This window comes from Triticum aestivum, chromosome 2B (genome assembly GCF_018294505.1).
Source record: "Triticum aestivum cultivar Chinese Spring chromosome 2B, IWGSC CS RefSeq v2.1, whole genome shotgun sequence".
In the NCBI taxonomy this organism is placed as follows: domain Eukaryota; kingdom Viridiplantae; phylum Streptophyta; class Magnoliopsida; order Poales; family Poaceae; genus Triticum; species Triticum aestivum.
Window position 1 is genome coordinate 258,170,112 of NC_057798.1, and position 13,412 is coordinate 258,183,523.

The 13,412-nt window shown below is 47.6% G+C and overlaps 1 protein-coding gene across 5 annotated transcripts in view; it reads right to left on the minus strand.

The window, feature by feature from the left end:
• The window catches only part of LOC123044657 (uncharacterized), a 27,801-nt gene that overhangs the window by 9,449 nt on the left and 4,940 nt on the right, over nucleotides 1–13,412 (minus strand). For all 5 annotated transcript variants that reach the window (XM_044467465.1, XM_044467464.1, XM_044467463.1 and 2 more), the window contains exons 5-8: nucleotides 2,716–3,073; nucleotides 2,474–2,617; nucleotides 1,107–1,259; nucleotides 907–1,023 (exon numbers count right to left, since the gene is read on the minus strand). In XM_044467465.1, coding sequence (XP_044323400.1) covers nucleotides 907–1,023; nucleotides 1,107–1,259; nucleotides 2,474–2,617; nucleotides 2,716–3,073 — 772 coding nt within the window. The remainder of the gene's footprint in view (nucleotides 1–906; nucleotides 1,024–1,106; nucleotides 1,260–2,473; nucleotides 2,618–2,715; nucleotides 3,074–13,412) is intronic.

The following is a 13,412-nucleotide window of genomic DNA, read 5'->3' on the forward strand; positions in this document are numbered from 1 at the left end:
TGCCCAACGGACAGGGGTCCGCCGGCGGCAATTCCCCCACTGGAGAAGGGGGCACCGGAGGCACTGTTGGCAAGGGGAAGCACCACGGGTGCGTCGTCACTGGGGAGGTGGTGGCATGGGCAGCTGCTGCAGCCGCGGAATCTGGTGACGGCGGAGGGCTGGCAGCCGTTGCCCGAGCGCCATCAAGCGCTGCACCAGCTCGGCAAGGAGCGGCTGGTCCTCCCCGCTCGTTGGTGTGTAAAGGCCTCCAATTGCCTCGTGATGATCTTCATCTGCTTCACAACCTCGATCTCGATTCTTTGCCTGCCATCGTAGATGGTTCTGATACCAAATTGGAAAGATCTACTACTGACATAACCCTAATCCCTAATTACTGAAAAGTAAATAAAAGTAGATAATATTCTTCTCTGCTTTACTGAGAGGGGTCAGCCCCTTTATATAGTAGACAAGACTTGACCGACAAGCCATAAGTCTATTCAAACTCTAATACGATCTCTAAACTCACTGGACTCTTTCCTAAAAAACTTGCTTCATCAACCAGCACTCTAATTAAGGGATAAGACTCTGCGTTTGATAGGCTGACCCACATAATTTTTTATGTTTGAACCTAAGCATTAGATGCTAGTATAACTCACACTGCAATCCCAATGTGGGACCATCCTACCCTGACAAACCCATATTTACAATTCTAAGACAGATACTGCTACTCACAATGATACTGTCTATCCTGATTTAATTTAGTACGCTGCAATTTGGAAAGCATCACAGATAAAGGAACAACCCAAAATCTGCAATTATTTTCAGATAGCACCTGATGCCTGTAAGATGCCTTAGCAGAAAGTATATTATATAGTACAAGATGTACATATGATACTTGATGTCGGTGGAAGGTCTCATATTACCTACCGCATATTTGAATTGTGCAAAATTAGTGTACAGGTCCGGTAGTACTTCAGTGTTCTGCTTTTGCATGGCATCCTGAATTGCATTCTCATATATCTCAGTAGCTGCTTTGGTATTTCCCTATGAACAGTTGAACAGTGTAAATGAATAATATTCTCGTGAAGAAGCTGACCAGCACCAATGCACAGAAAACTGGTGTATACCATGCGTTTCTCCATGTTGGCCAGTCTATTAATATTCATGCAGAAATCTGAAGTGGAATTACTGCTTCCTTCAACAAAAAGAGCACGAGCACCTGGTGCATCACCAATTTGCTCTTTGAACATTGAATAGTACATACTGAAAGACGGGACTCCCTGTTTGAATGAAACAAAGAGTAAAAATACAACAGAATCCAGGCTGGTAGCATGGAGCTGCATGTTCTAAAGTACAAACAAGTAAGAAAGTTGATGGACAGGCGGTAAACATTTATCACTCCATTTTGAGAATGCATGATTACACCGCTTACCGTTCTTTAAATACATAAATGGATGCGTACAGAGATTTCACAAGCGGTATTAAAATATATGCCAAGTCACTGAAAATAGATACAGATGCTCTTCAAGTACTACAATATGTCATCTGAGTCACCGTTAAACCCTTATAATAAAATGATAACGGAAGATTAACTGATTAAATGATGGCTAGTGTCATGTGCACAGTGCACATTGCGGCAGAACAGTGACAGCAGCAGCACATCTGCACATGGCAGTGGACCTGCAGCCAGCTAGGGCCCATGGAGTTCACGCATCTAGGTAGCAGCGACTGCAATACTAGGGCTGGCTGGGTAGGCTTAGAATAATTTGTTATCTTGATTAGCAAGATATTATGGCGACAGATAAAATATTATCTTTGTTAGCTAGGAAGTGATCTCGTCTTTAGATGGAAAAACTAGATTCAGATATGTGCTATCCATATGTAAAGGCGGCTGTATTATAATTTTTTTCTCGAACATACAGGAGAGCTGCGTATCTTTGTATTAGAGAAGAAAAGGAAGGGGTAGAGAACCCGAGTACACATGGAGTTAATTACGGAAAAACCGGGCAAAAACCGGAACAACAAGGGCCAAGCCCACACCCATAGACTGAAACACACAGGGCAAAGCCCACCCTAATCGACGACAAGTCGACCTACGGCCAGACAACGCAGCTCCGACTCTGACGGAGAACTCAGAAGAACAAGGCAAAGATTACAAGGCAAAGAAAATGCCTCTGGAGGGAACAGTGAACTTTGAGATGAAAAATCTACAGCACAATGTATAACTTTCCTTTCTATGTAGGCTATAGCTGTTCTAAAAACTTCAGGTTCTTATTTTAAAGGGCTATCTTCCAACGATTTTAGAAACAGCAGAATAGAGGGAATTATGCATGCGTCTGGGAGATGTAACACAAGTGGTTCCGCCGCCTTCGATGTACTTGGCAAAGCAAGTCGATAAAGAAGAATGTAAGTTCATTATACAAGCTGCTACTGCTACTAATAATGATAATAATAATAGATGTAGCAAACAAAAGAGTATTCCAATCGATGATACCTTCACAAAACACGACGAGGCTCGACCAAGAGCATAGTTTGCAATCTCTCTGCCACCTTTGGCATCAACATACTCAGCATAGCGAATCCAAAACTCAGAATAATTAGCGCAGGGGATCAAGCATCTCTCATAAAGTTTTACAGCCTGCAAATGAGAGGCCAAGAGCGAGATATAATCATATGCTAGCACAGACGATGCAGCTAGATTTCTGCACAAAAAAACAAGTACAAGAATAAAAATACCCAATCAAAATCGCCATTCTTCTCAACAAAGTCAAGATACAGGTTCCAGTTTTCAAGTTGGTCATCATCAAGTGGCTTGACATGAAAAAAAGGCCTTTTGATGGATGCCTCAAAGCCACAGATTTCTTTGTCGAGTTCACTGGACCTTTGGTAGAAACGCTCCCCAGCAAATAAGTACTGCTTCAGTGCTTTAGGTTTAAGATGCCCACCTTGGTCAAATAAGCCAGCAACTTTAGTAGAGATATACCCTTCCGATTCCTCAGCTTCCATCGCTTCAGAAGTATGTAAATTTTCTGATGATATTTCAGCACCGCAATGTGTAACCTCTTGTTCCAATGATGTCACCAACTTCTTAAAACTGGTCGCAAAAATGAAGACGAAAACAAATGAAATGGCATCAGCGAAGACTTCTACAGATCTACTCCCTCCGTTTCAAAATAGATGACTCAACTTTGTACTAACTTTAGTACAAAGTTGGGTCATCTATTTTGGAACGGAGGGAGTATTACTCTACTAGTTACAAACCTTTAAAGTTCACACACTAATCGGAGGAATAGAAAAATTATACTCCCTCCATTCCATAATGTAGTACATACAGATTTTTTGCAAAGTCAAACTTTGACCAAGTTCATAGAGAAAAAGTATTTATATCTACTATACCAAATATATATAATATGAAAATACATCACATGATGTATCTAATGATACGTGTTTGATATTCTAGATGCACATGTTTTCCTTTATAAACTCGGTCAAAGTTTGTAAAGTTTGACTTCTCAAAAAATTATAGGCACTACATTGTGGAACGGAGGGAGTACAAGTCACATGTCTAGTGGGACCAAACTATAATGTCCAAGATTAGCTCAGGCCCATAGGAGTAGAAAAATATTCGCTGTCGAGTCAATACAAACGAGTTATAACAGCTCAGATCAATCGTGTACAACACTAGTGTTAAAGGAACTACTTCAACATGCTGCGCTAGATGCCACCCATCTTCTTCCTCCACATGGAGGACCTCTGATTTCATCGTTCTCGGGTATCTACCCTCCGGGAAACGTCGTAGAAACCATCCTCCACCAAGTTAGGGCAAGGATGTCGATCTCCTCAGGTAATGCCTTGTTTTCTCCTCTCAATTTTGAATCCCTGTTGCGTTAATTCATAGTTTATAGATAGGATTTGCCATATTCTACAGGATAGATCCTTTTAGGCCACAAAATCTTCATATTTTGCAATGAGAGATGATTTGGGTGCTCCAGGATAGCCAGGGCCAACTCCCTCTGCCCGGATTTGTCAAGGAAAAGGCAGCCGTTCTAGCTACCCCAGAGCTCCAGGCCTGGGAACTCGGAATTCCAAGGCACCAGGATCTCCAGATTTATACCGGATCTCCTAGGTGTCCCGAGAGCACCTCCATTTATTTTAAGCAGCCTCTTTTGGCTTCCTCTGAGGGCCCAGAGAGCACCCCCCTCCATTTATCATATACTATCGTATCCCATGCTTTTCACAGGTTCGGATGGCCGTGTTGGGGATGCTAGGGCAAAGAATCACAAGGGCAGCAGTGAGCAGTTCTTTGTGACGAAAACTCATGGTTCGTTGGAGGAAGGACATGGGTCTGGGAGTACTCGCCGTGCTCCTAGGACAAAGTGGGTTGCCGGTCATCACACTCCAATCTATGTTGAGCCAAATGATGATGAGGATGAGATAGAGGAAGATGAGGTTGTAAACTATGCCCCTAATGAGGTTTGCATCTTATGATGATTCAAACGCAAAGATTTATCAGAGTGCACGGAGCTCAACTTATAACTCTTAGAACCAATATTGATCAATATCATAATATTGTGGTTAAATTAAACTAAGCATATTGTACATCTTGCCCCTAATGAGGCTTTTGGTGTTAATGGCATTATGTTTAGAAGAATAACTATGTTTCGAGTGGTTACACACGACCTTTCAAAATGAAACATAAAGTTGGCCAGCAACCCCCTAAGCAAAAAGGATAAAAGAAGACAACACGTCAATTTTCTACCGCCGGTTTCTCGTTTTTGAGTTGTATCCATGCCGTACTATAAAGAGAGGATACGCCATGGATCTAGGTGTGGGAATCAACAAACCAAAAGCAAGCCAAAAACACCCACATCCTATGAAAGAGAGAGCCCCAAAATGTTGGTTTTTTTTTTAAAACTATCACTATTTTTATAGCAAATTCGGAAACTATAGCACCAAATGCAAAAAAATCAAAACTATAACCCCGTCGGCCTCGTGTGGGCCGAAAAGGGAGTTTTCGGCCAGGATTTGGCCGAAAAGGGCTTTTCGGCCGTGCCTTGGCCAAAGAGGTGCGTACCTGGGCCGAAAAGGCCTTTTTGGTCAGCAGTAGGCAGAAAAGACCTTTTTGGTCAGCAGTAGGCAGAAAAGGCCTTTTTGGTCAGCAGTAGGCCGAAAAGTCCCTGGGGCCCACCTTTTCACGTTAACGGGTGGCCGAAGCTGCATGGCTCCACTATTTGGCTTATGTTAGGCCGAAATGATTTTTTTTAAAATTTTGGGTTATGAATACTGTGCAACCATACGCCGAAAATTTTAAAAAAATTCATTTCGGCCTAACATAAGCCGAAGAGTGGAGCCATGCATGTTCGGCCACCCGTTAACGTGAAAAGGTGGGCCCCAAGGACTTTTCGGCCTACAGCTGACCAAAAAGGCCTTTTCGGCCCAGGTACACACCTCTTCAGCCGAGGCACGGCCGAAAAGCCCTTTTCGGCCAAATCCTGGCCAAAAACTCCCTTTTCGGCCAAATCCTGGCCGAAAACTCCCTTTTCGGCCCACACGATAGTTTTGATTTTTTTGCATTGGGTGCTATAGTTTCTGAATTTGCTATAAGAATAGTGATAGTTTTGAAAAAAAAATCAAAATGTTGAGTGTTTCCCCTCAAGTGAGCCTCGGACCATCCGAGTGGTCTCTAAGCCAAACACATAAAACTTATGTTGAGGCTTGAAACCTCCAAGGGCTCCGGGAGCCTCCAGGTTCTTCAACCCTCAGAGTGGTCCCCAGCTGCCTCCGACCGAATATAGATGAGTTCTGCTTTCGCTCGGATGCACCTCGAAGGTCCCCCGGACCCTCCGAGCTTACCAGACTAGCAGCATAACCGGCAAAATTAGGGATAGCCTATAAAAGGCATCTTCTTCCCCACGAAGAAGGTGACAACTTTCACTCACTCTCCACCATTGTTAAACGCCTCAAAAGCTTGAGGTCTCCCTCCCTAGCCCTTCATTGCACCTACACTTTCAGGGAGAGCAAGAGGACATCCCGATCTACAACTCCAGCAAAGCAAAACTCGAGTTTGTTGACTCCTCATGAGATCCTTCATGAATCCTGTTACTTTTGGGTTTGTGGGGAATCCTAGACGGTTGGTGTTTCTTGGGAACTTCCAAGTTGTGTGGTTGTGCCCCAAGCTCGTATGTGAGGGTTTGGAGCTCGCCCCAAGAGCTACCCCTAGTGAGAGGGTACTTGGGCATTTGTTGACCAAGGTACTAGGAGGTTTGGGTGAGACATTCGTTGTCGTGGGAGCATTCGTTGTCTCCCACCTCTCCAATGGAGATTAGCACTCTCTCAAGGGTGTGAACTACGGATTACATCTTCATCTCCACCACTTCCAATTGTAGAACAGAGATCGCAAACTACCTTGTATGGAATCGAAGTACACCGGATGCAGCATCTGTTCTACGTACATTTGTTTTCCACATGCTATGACACTAAGGTCGTTGGTTGGCATCATTGGTAGATGAATGCATTGGAGTTGGAAAAGGTCATTAACATGAGGAGTAAATCTGAACGGTTAGGACCTAGTCCCACTAGATAGATCGCCAGATTATTTTTCTCCTGTTAGCATGGGAATGCATCACAGTCTAGATTGATAGATTCTTCAAAATTAAACAAATTATAATTATAGAAGGTATTATTGAACTTTCAAACTTCAGCAGCAGTAAACAGATAATATTGCAACATATGTAATCCTGTGCAGATGCAGTTGACGTATAAATTAGGAGATTTTGTTGCATGGGTAGTTTTAGCACCCACCCCTTTTAGTAGTCCACGACAATTTCTGATCTGCAACTAAGGTTCTGTCTCAATCTCTAGGGTGGATCCAGAACATTGAGTTTGTAGAGATAAAGTCCATGTTGCGCTCTAGTCTAGGCCTTCGTAAAGAGATCCGCCAACTCCAATTCGTAAGGCACATACTGAATAGCAATAACGTGATCATGCACACCAGCGCACAAAAGAAGCATTAACACCTATATGCTTAGTTTGAAGTAACCACCGTAACCAAGTCACCTCTGAAGCACATGTACTGTCGGACAAGAGTGTAGTAGGTGTAGTAACAAACACACCAAACTCCTGAAGTAACCACCGTAACCAAGTCACCTCTGCTGCCACAAGAGCCATAGCTCACAACTCAGCCTCTGCACTCGGACGGGACACTTCAGTCTGTTTCTTCATCTTCCCGGCAACATGGGAACCACCAAGAAGAACACAGTAAGCAGAAAGTGAACGGCGATCCAAAGGATCACTAGCCCACATGGCATCCAAATAGGCCTGAAGCTGTAACGAACTGGAGCGAGGAAAGAAAAGACGGTGAGAGATCGCGCCACGAAGATAACATAGAACACGAAGAATGTGACTATAGTGGACCGAAGTAGGAGTGAAAACAAACTGACTCAAGATATGGACACGATAGGATAGATAAGGCTCCATGGGATCATACAAGATGACAATAACGCATACGATCAAACAAGGGATCACCATCAAAAGCACGGAGGTGAACATTGAGCTCCATGGGAGTCTCAACAGTGCGCTCATCAGTAAGAGGAGCACAAGCAAGAAGATCATGGATATACTTCTCATGGGAAGTAAAGAAGCCATCAGAGGTAGAGGAAACCTCAACCCCAAGAAAGTAACGAAGAGGGCCAAGATCACACATAAGAATCTGCTCACTAAGACGTGCCTTAACAAAGGCAATGTACTCAGGGTCGTCACTAGTGATGATCATGTCATCAACATATAGAAGCAGAAGAGTCCAACCACGAGAAGAAAGGTGGAAAAACAACGTAGGATCATGAGTGCTCGCCGAAAAACCAGCGACAGTCACCACAGAGGTGAAACGCTCAAACCATGTACAAGGGGCTTGTTTAAGGCCATAGAGAGAGCGACAAAGATGGCATACCATGCCATCAGGAACAGAATACCCGAGTGGTGGTTGCATGTAAACCTCCTCATGCGACTCACCATTAAGAAAAGCATTCTTAACATCAAGATGAGAGACAGACCAATGGCAGAAAGAGGCCACAGCAGGAAGTGTGCGAACAGTGGTCATATGGGTCATAGAAGCAAAAGTCTCATTGTAATCACGACCATGCTCCTGCTGAGAGTCACGAGCCACAAGACGAACTTTGTAGCGCTCAAGAGAACCATCGGAGCGAGTCCTAATCTTGTAGACCCACTCACAAGTGATGGGACGAACACGGGGAGGAATCTTCCTCCGCATGCTGGTGCGCTCAAGGGCAGCAATCTTCCTCTGCCATGGCAAGCTCACCTTCAGGATGAACAACAGCATCACGATAAAAAGTCAGCTCAAGAAAAGCAGTGCCAACGCTAGAAAAAGCATAGCGGTCAATAGGCGAAAGCGAGCGAGCACGTGAGCAATAAGTAGGTTGAGACGAGGAAGATGGCACATCAGTAGACGCATCCACAACACATGCATGAGTATAATACTGACGAAAAGATGAAAGAATACGAGGAATCACCAGAATAGGCTCTGGTGATGGAGATGGGGAAGCCACTGAGGATTAAGAGCATCTCCAACAGCCGCGCCAAAAGACGCGCGCGCGAGGTAAAATGCCCATTTAGCGCGCACGGGAAGTTTTCGCGCGCTCCAGCGGAGGCGGGAAACAAGTGCGCGCGGTAAACGTTTGCGCGCGCTGGGGAGAAAGTTGTCGGTCACGCGGTAGATTTGGCGCACCGCTTCCGGCGCGTCTATAAATTCCGGCACGCGCCACGCGGTGCTCCACACTGCCACCCGCGCATTTCCCCCGCCTCCTCGCCGCTTCCACTGCTTTCTCGCCGCTTCCTCTGCTTCCTCGCCGCTTCAGCGCCCTGCCACCACCGCGCCACCATGCCGCTGCGCCGTCGGGGATCATCGGGCTACCGCGGCGTCCGCCTGCGCCCCTCCGGTGCCTACTACGCCGAGATCCGGTCCGGCGACTTCCGCTCGTCCTCGGCACGTTCGAGGCCACCCGCGCGTACGACGCGGCGGCGTGGCGCCTAGGGAGGCCTCGCGCGCAGATGAACTTCCACGACGTCAACATGCGCGAGCAGGCGCAGGCCGTCGCCCCTCCGCCTCGTCTGATAACAGACCAGGACCGTGAGGACCACCGTCGGCTGCAACGCCGCCTCCTCACCGCCGAGGAGGACTGGCGGAGTGGCGCTGGTGCCACCCGGAGGACGTCGCCGCCGAGAACGCCTTCTAGGCGGAGAGGACGGCAAGGCGCCGCGCGGAGCGTGCGGGCAGGCATCGGCGCAAGGCACTGGCCATATCGCAGTGCGATCTCGTCAATGCCGGTGGGAAGTCGTTCTTCGGGACAGACAATGAACGTTGGGATGACATTTGGGTCGATACCTCGGACAACACCACCGAGGATGATGATGATGATGAGGACGACTCGGAGTAGGTTCTAGTTGTACCGTAGTTTATCTAGTTGCACCGTAGTTTTTTTATCTAGTTGCACCGTAGTTCTTTATCTATCTATGCGATGTATCGTTTTATCTATGTATTGTGAAATATCTATGTATATAATCTATCTATCTATGCATATGCACTGTAGTCTAGAGTGTTTGTGCGAGAGCGCGCGCGCTGCATTTTTGTGCGCTGCTGGAGCTACGCGCGCGCTGCATTTTACCGCGGCTGCTGGAGCCAGCGCTGCCCGCCGCGCCAAACCTGGCGATGGGCGCGCTGCAAACTGGTTTTTAGCGCGCCGCGCGTTGGGCGGCTGTTGGAGATGCTCTAAGGTGCAAAACCTATGACAAGTGAGGTGAGGAAACCATAGGAGATGACGGCATCGGATCTGCAACAGTCGGAGGAGCAAGAGCAGTTGGACGGATGGAAAAGGGCGCAACATGAGTGATAGGAGTGTCGAGAAAAGTGAGGAAAGAGATATCTTCCACTGAAAAGATCGAGGAAGATGAATGCGAGTAGAAGGGATGGGAATCATCAAGTCACATCCCAAGAAATACGCATCCGACAAACAATCCCAACAATTATAGCCCTTATGCTCAGGGGCTGGCGGGCTGGCGCCAAGGAGAGCATCAGTATGACGATCTTGAACAAAACAGGAGCCAAAGTCGAGAATGACCCTACAAACAGAGTCAACAATCTAACCACCAAAAATGAGTTGCATGGTAAGTCGAGGAACATGAGCAACATCACGAACATGAAAAGACAAAGTGCTAAGAAGTCCTCGGCCATTAACCAGGAGGGAGGTACCATCAGCAGCAAGAACATGAACAGGAGAATTGAGAGGTCAAATAGAGGACAGAGTAGATGATTCATGAGTCATATGAAAAGATGCTCTGTTATCAAGAATCCATGGAGATATACCTGCCTCTGCAGAAGGTGGTCTCATAATGCCAGAAGAGTCAGTAGCAGAACCAGCAGAACATGTCGATGGAGAACCGAAAGATGCAGATAGAAGGCATCGAAGTCGTGTAATCTCTTACTCGGTGCGTAATCTCCTACTCACTCAGGGGCTCAACTACTCACCTGAAGAGGTCGAAGTAGATGCACCCTGCAATGGAGAGCCGGAGGCAATCAGCAGGCCGCAAAGTCGCACAATCTCATGCTCAGTGAAGGACACGGTTGAAATAGTCAACGTAGCAGCACCGACAGAGGAGCAGCCACCACCACCCGTGGAAGCCGCTAGATGAGGCGGTGTAGCATGAACAATATCTTCTGCAGAAGCTGGTTGAGAAGACGATGTCGCATCCAAACAAGCACCAGGCGCCAAGGGGAGGCGGGTGCGAGGTGTAGTAGATGGAGCGATATACACCAACATTGTCGGTGAAAGTTGAGAGAGGAGTCAGTGTAGAGCGGCAATCACCATGTGCGATCATGCGAGGAGCGGCAATCACCACAACCTACGGAGGGCGGCAGAGTGGATGACGTCACATGTGGATGAGCATCAAGCACCGATGAAAGGCACATGTGCAAAATGGGATCAAGAACACCATCAAGAGTCCGCGGGCAGGGAGGTAGATGCATACCCGACGAAAACGCTGTGCCCTTTTTTAATACTATTTTTACTCCCATTCCTCCGGATCGAAGAACAGTGATGCGTTGGGAGATGCAGTCAGCCACAGGAAGGAAATCAAAGGCCCAATGGTTGGCAGGCAACGGGAGGGCCTTTCGGCGGCCACGGTGGAGGACGAAGCCGGAGGGCAGGGGGACATGAAGTCCGCAACAGGGAGCAGCAGCCAGAATCGATCCACCTGCCTCCTTAGTACAATTAGTATACATGAGCAGCATCAAGAATCGATCAACCAGCTTGCCTGCTTGGTACAAGTAGTATATGTGCGTCTCTGTGAGTGACAGGCTGGAAGGAAAAGACCTGACGTTGAGCGGGCGGGCCCAATCCATCCGCGAGTGGGCGTCGCTATGCGCGGGAATCGGCGTTGACCCAGAAGAACAATCAGCCACAACACGTCGTGGAAGATGCAGGTGTGCGTGGAGGGGGGGGGCAACTACCAGGCGGAGAAGGGTGGCAGCGGAGCAACGTCAGGCCAAGAGGAGGAAGGTGGCAGCGTGGGATTAGATCGGTACGAATTGCGCATGCGAAAAAAATTACCTAGGCTCTAATACCATGTTAGGAAATATGCACCTTGTATTTCCTGGGAGGGGGGGAGGTGGTAAATATGCAAGAAACCCCTCATACAACAGGGAAAATATACATGCTATACATGGAACACAATATAACTCTTAACATTCAACAGGTAGCTTTTGAAATTGAACTAGCCTAATTGATCCCTTGACCATCCTTGCCAATACTATCTAACCTCATTGGACAATGTAAGTTAATGGTATCTACTATATCTAAAGCTAGCCCCAGTACTAGGAATTCTCTCCCTTCTCCTTGAGCCACATCATCAAAATTAATTTAGCTGTTGGATATATTAGATCAGTCTACAATAGCCATCCAATCTACACGTTGAGAGCAGCTCCACCAGGCACATACAGTAACTGATGCATGCACGCAGTAACTCACGCCTACAGTGTGAAAACAGACGCATGCATGCAGCTCACACTCCCGTGCTCCATGGAAGAAAGCCGACATATGTGCACATTTTGCTTAGATATGAAACCAAATCAGCTTGCTACAAGATGAACCGTATAGACATTAGCTAGGTTGATTAGTTCACGCTGTTTTTGTTTCATACAAATTTTTGCAGCAACGCGCCGTGCATTCTTCTATTGGTCTTCAAAAATATAGATTGAATTAGCCTAATTGAGCAAGAAAACTCTTCCATGATACTAGCCCAATTGGCAAACCTGATAAAGCCCCTTGAGGGGTGGGGGGACACATGATGCTACAAAAACCTACAACAAATATACAATCCAATGACCCAAATATCTACAGCGATGCAAAAAAAAATCGCCTAGTAATGCTAATGCTGCGTATGACAAAAGAACCAAATTAACCCTAAATCTAACCTCTGGAAGAGCAACATATACTCCCTTAACATGCTCAACGACTTATTGACGGTTACATGATTTATTCAGGCAGTCGTGTTAGAATTCAACGAGCAAATGTTCCACTGAGCATAAAATTAGAGTCATTGGCTGTTACGGCCGTAGAGGCCCACCGGGCAATCTTAGCCCACAAGTTATCTTAGGTTAATTCTTATGCAAGTTATCTTAGGTTAATTCTTATGCAAGTTATCTAGGTAATAAATATAGGCTGTAAGACTCTTTTTGGAATTAAGCAATAAGAAGATTATCTCTATTGCCCGGCTCCCAGAGGAGCCAGAACCGTAGCCGCCCCCTGCCTCTTGCGCTGCAGCCGCCATCTTCCTCTCCCGCGACGGCGCCCAGCCGCCGGCGCGGCCGCTCAACGCCACGCCCAGCCCCCTCCTCCCCCTACTGCCTACGGCCAAGAGTGGGCAGAACCCTAGCTCCTAACACCTTGGTATCAGGTACCCGGGTTTCGACCATGTCTTCACCACCTCCAAACCCGCCACCACCACCGCCGCCGCTGCCCAACGCCTCCCCCACCGCCGCTGCCACCGACTGCACCAACACCGCCGCTGCGTCGCCGGGCGCCACGGCCTCCCTATCGGCGCCGATCTCCCCCGCACCCGGCACCACGCCGGGCCAGGGCCAGCCGCAAACCCCCATCCAGCAACCACCGCCGTCACCTCCCCCAGCGCCGCAGCAATTCACACCGGAGGCCATGGCCGGCGTGCTCAACGACTTGGTCGTCGCGGTCCAGGGCATCCGCCTATACTTGGCTAGCCCGTACGGGCCGTTCCCGCCGCTCCATCCGGCCGTGGCCGCGGGCCAGCAGGCACTGCCGTGGTACTCCGTACATACGGCCATCACCGAAGGCTATCCGGTGCTTCCCTCACCGGCGGCTTCGGCGCCGCCTTGGCCACAGTGGCCGACG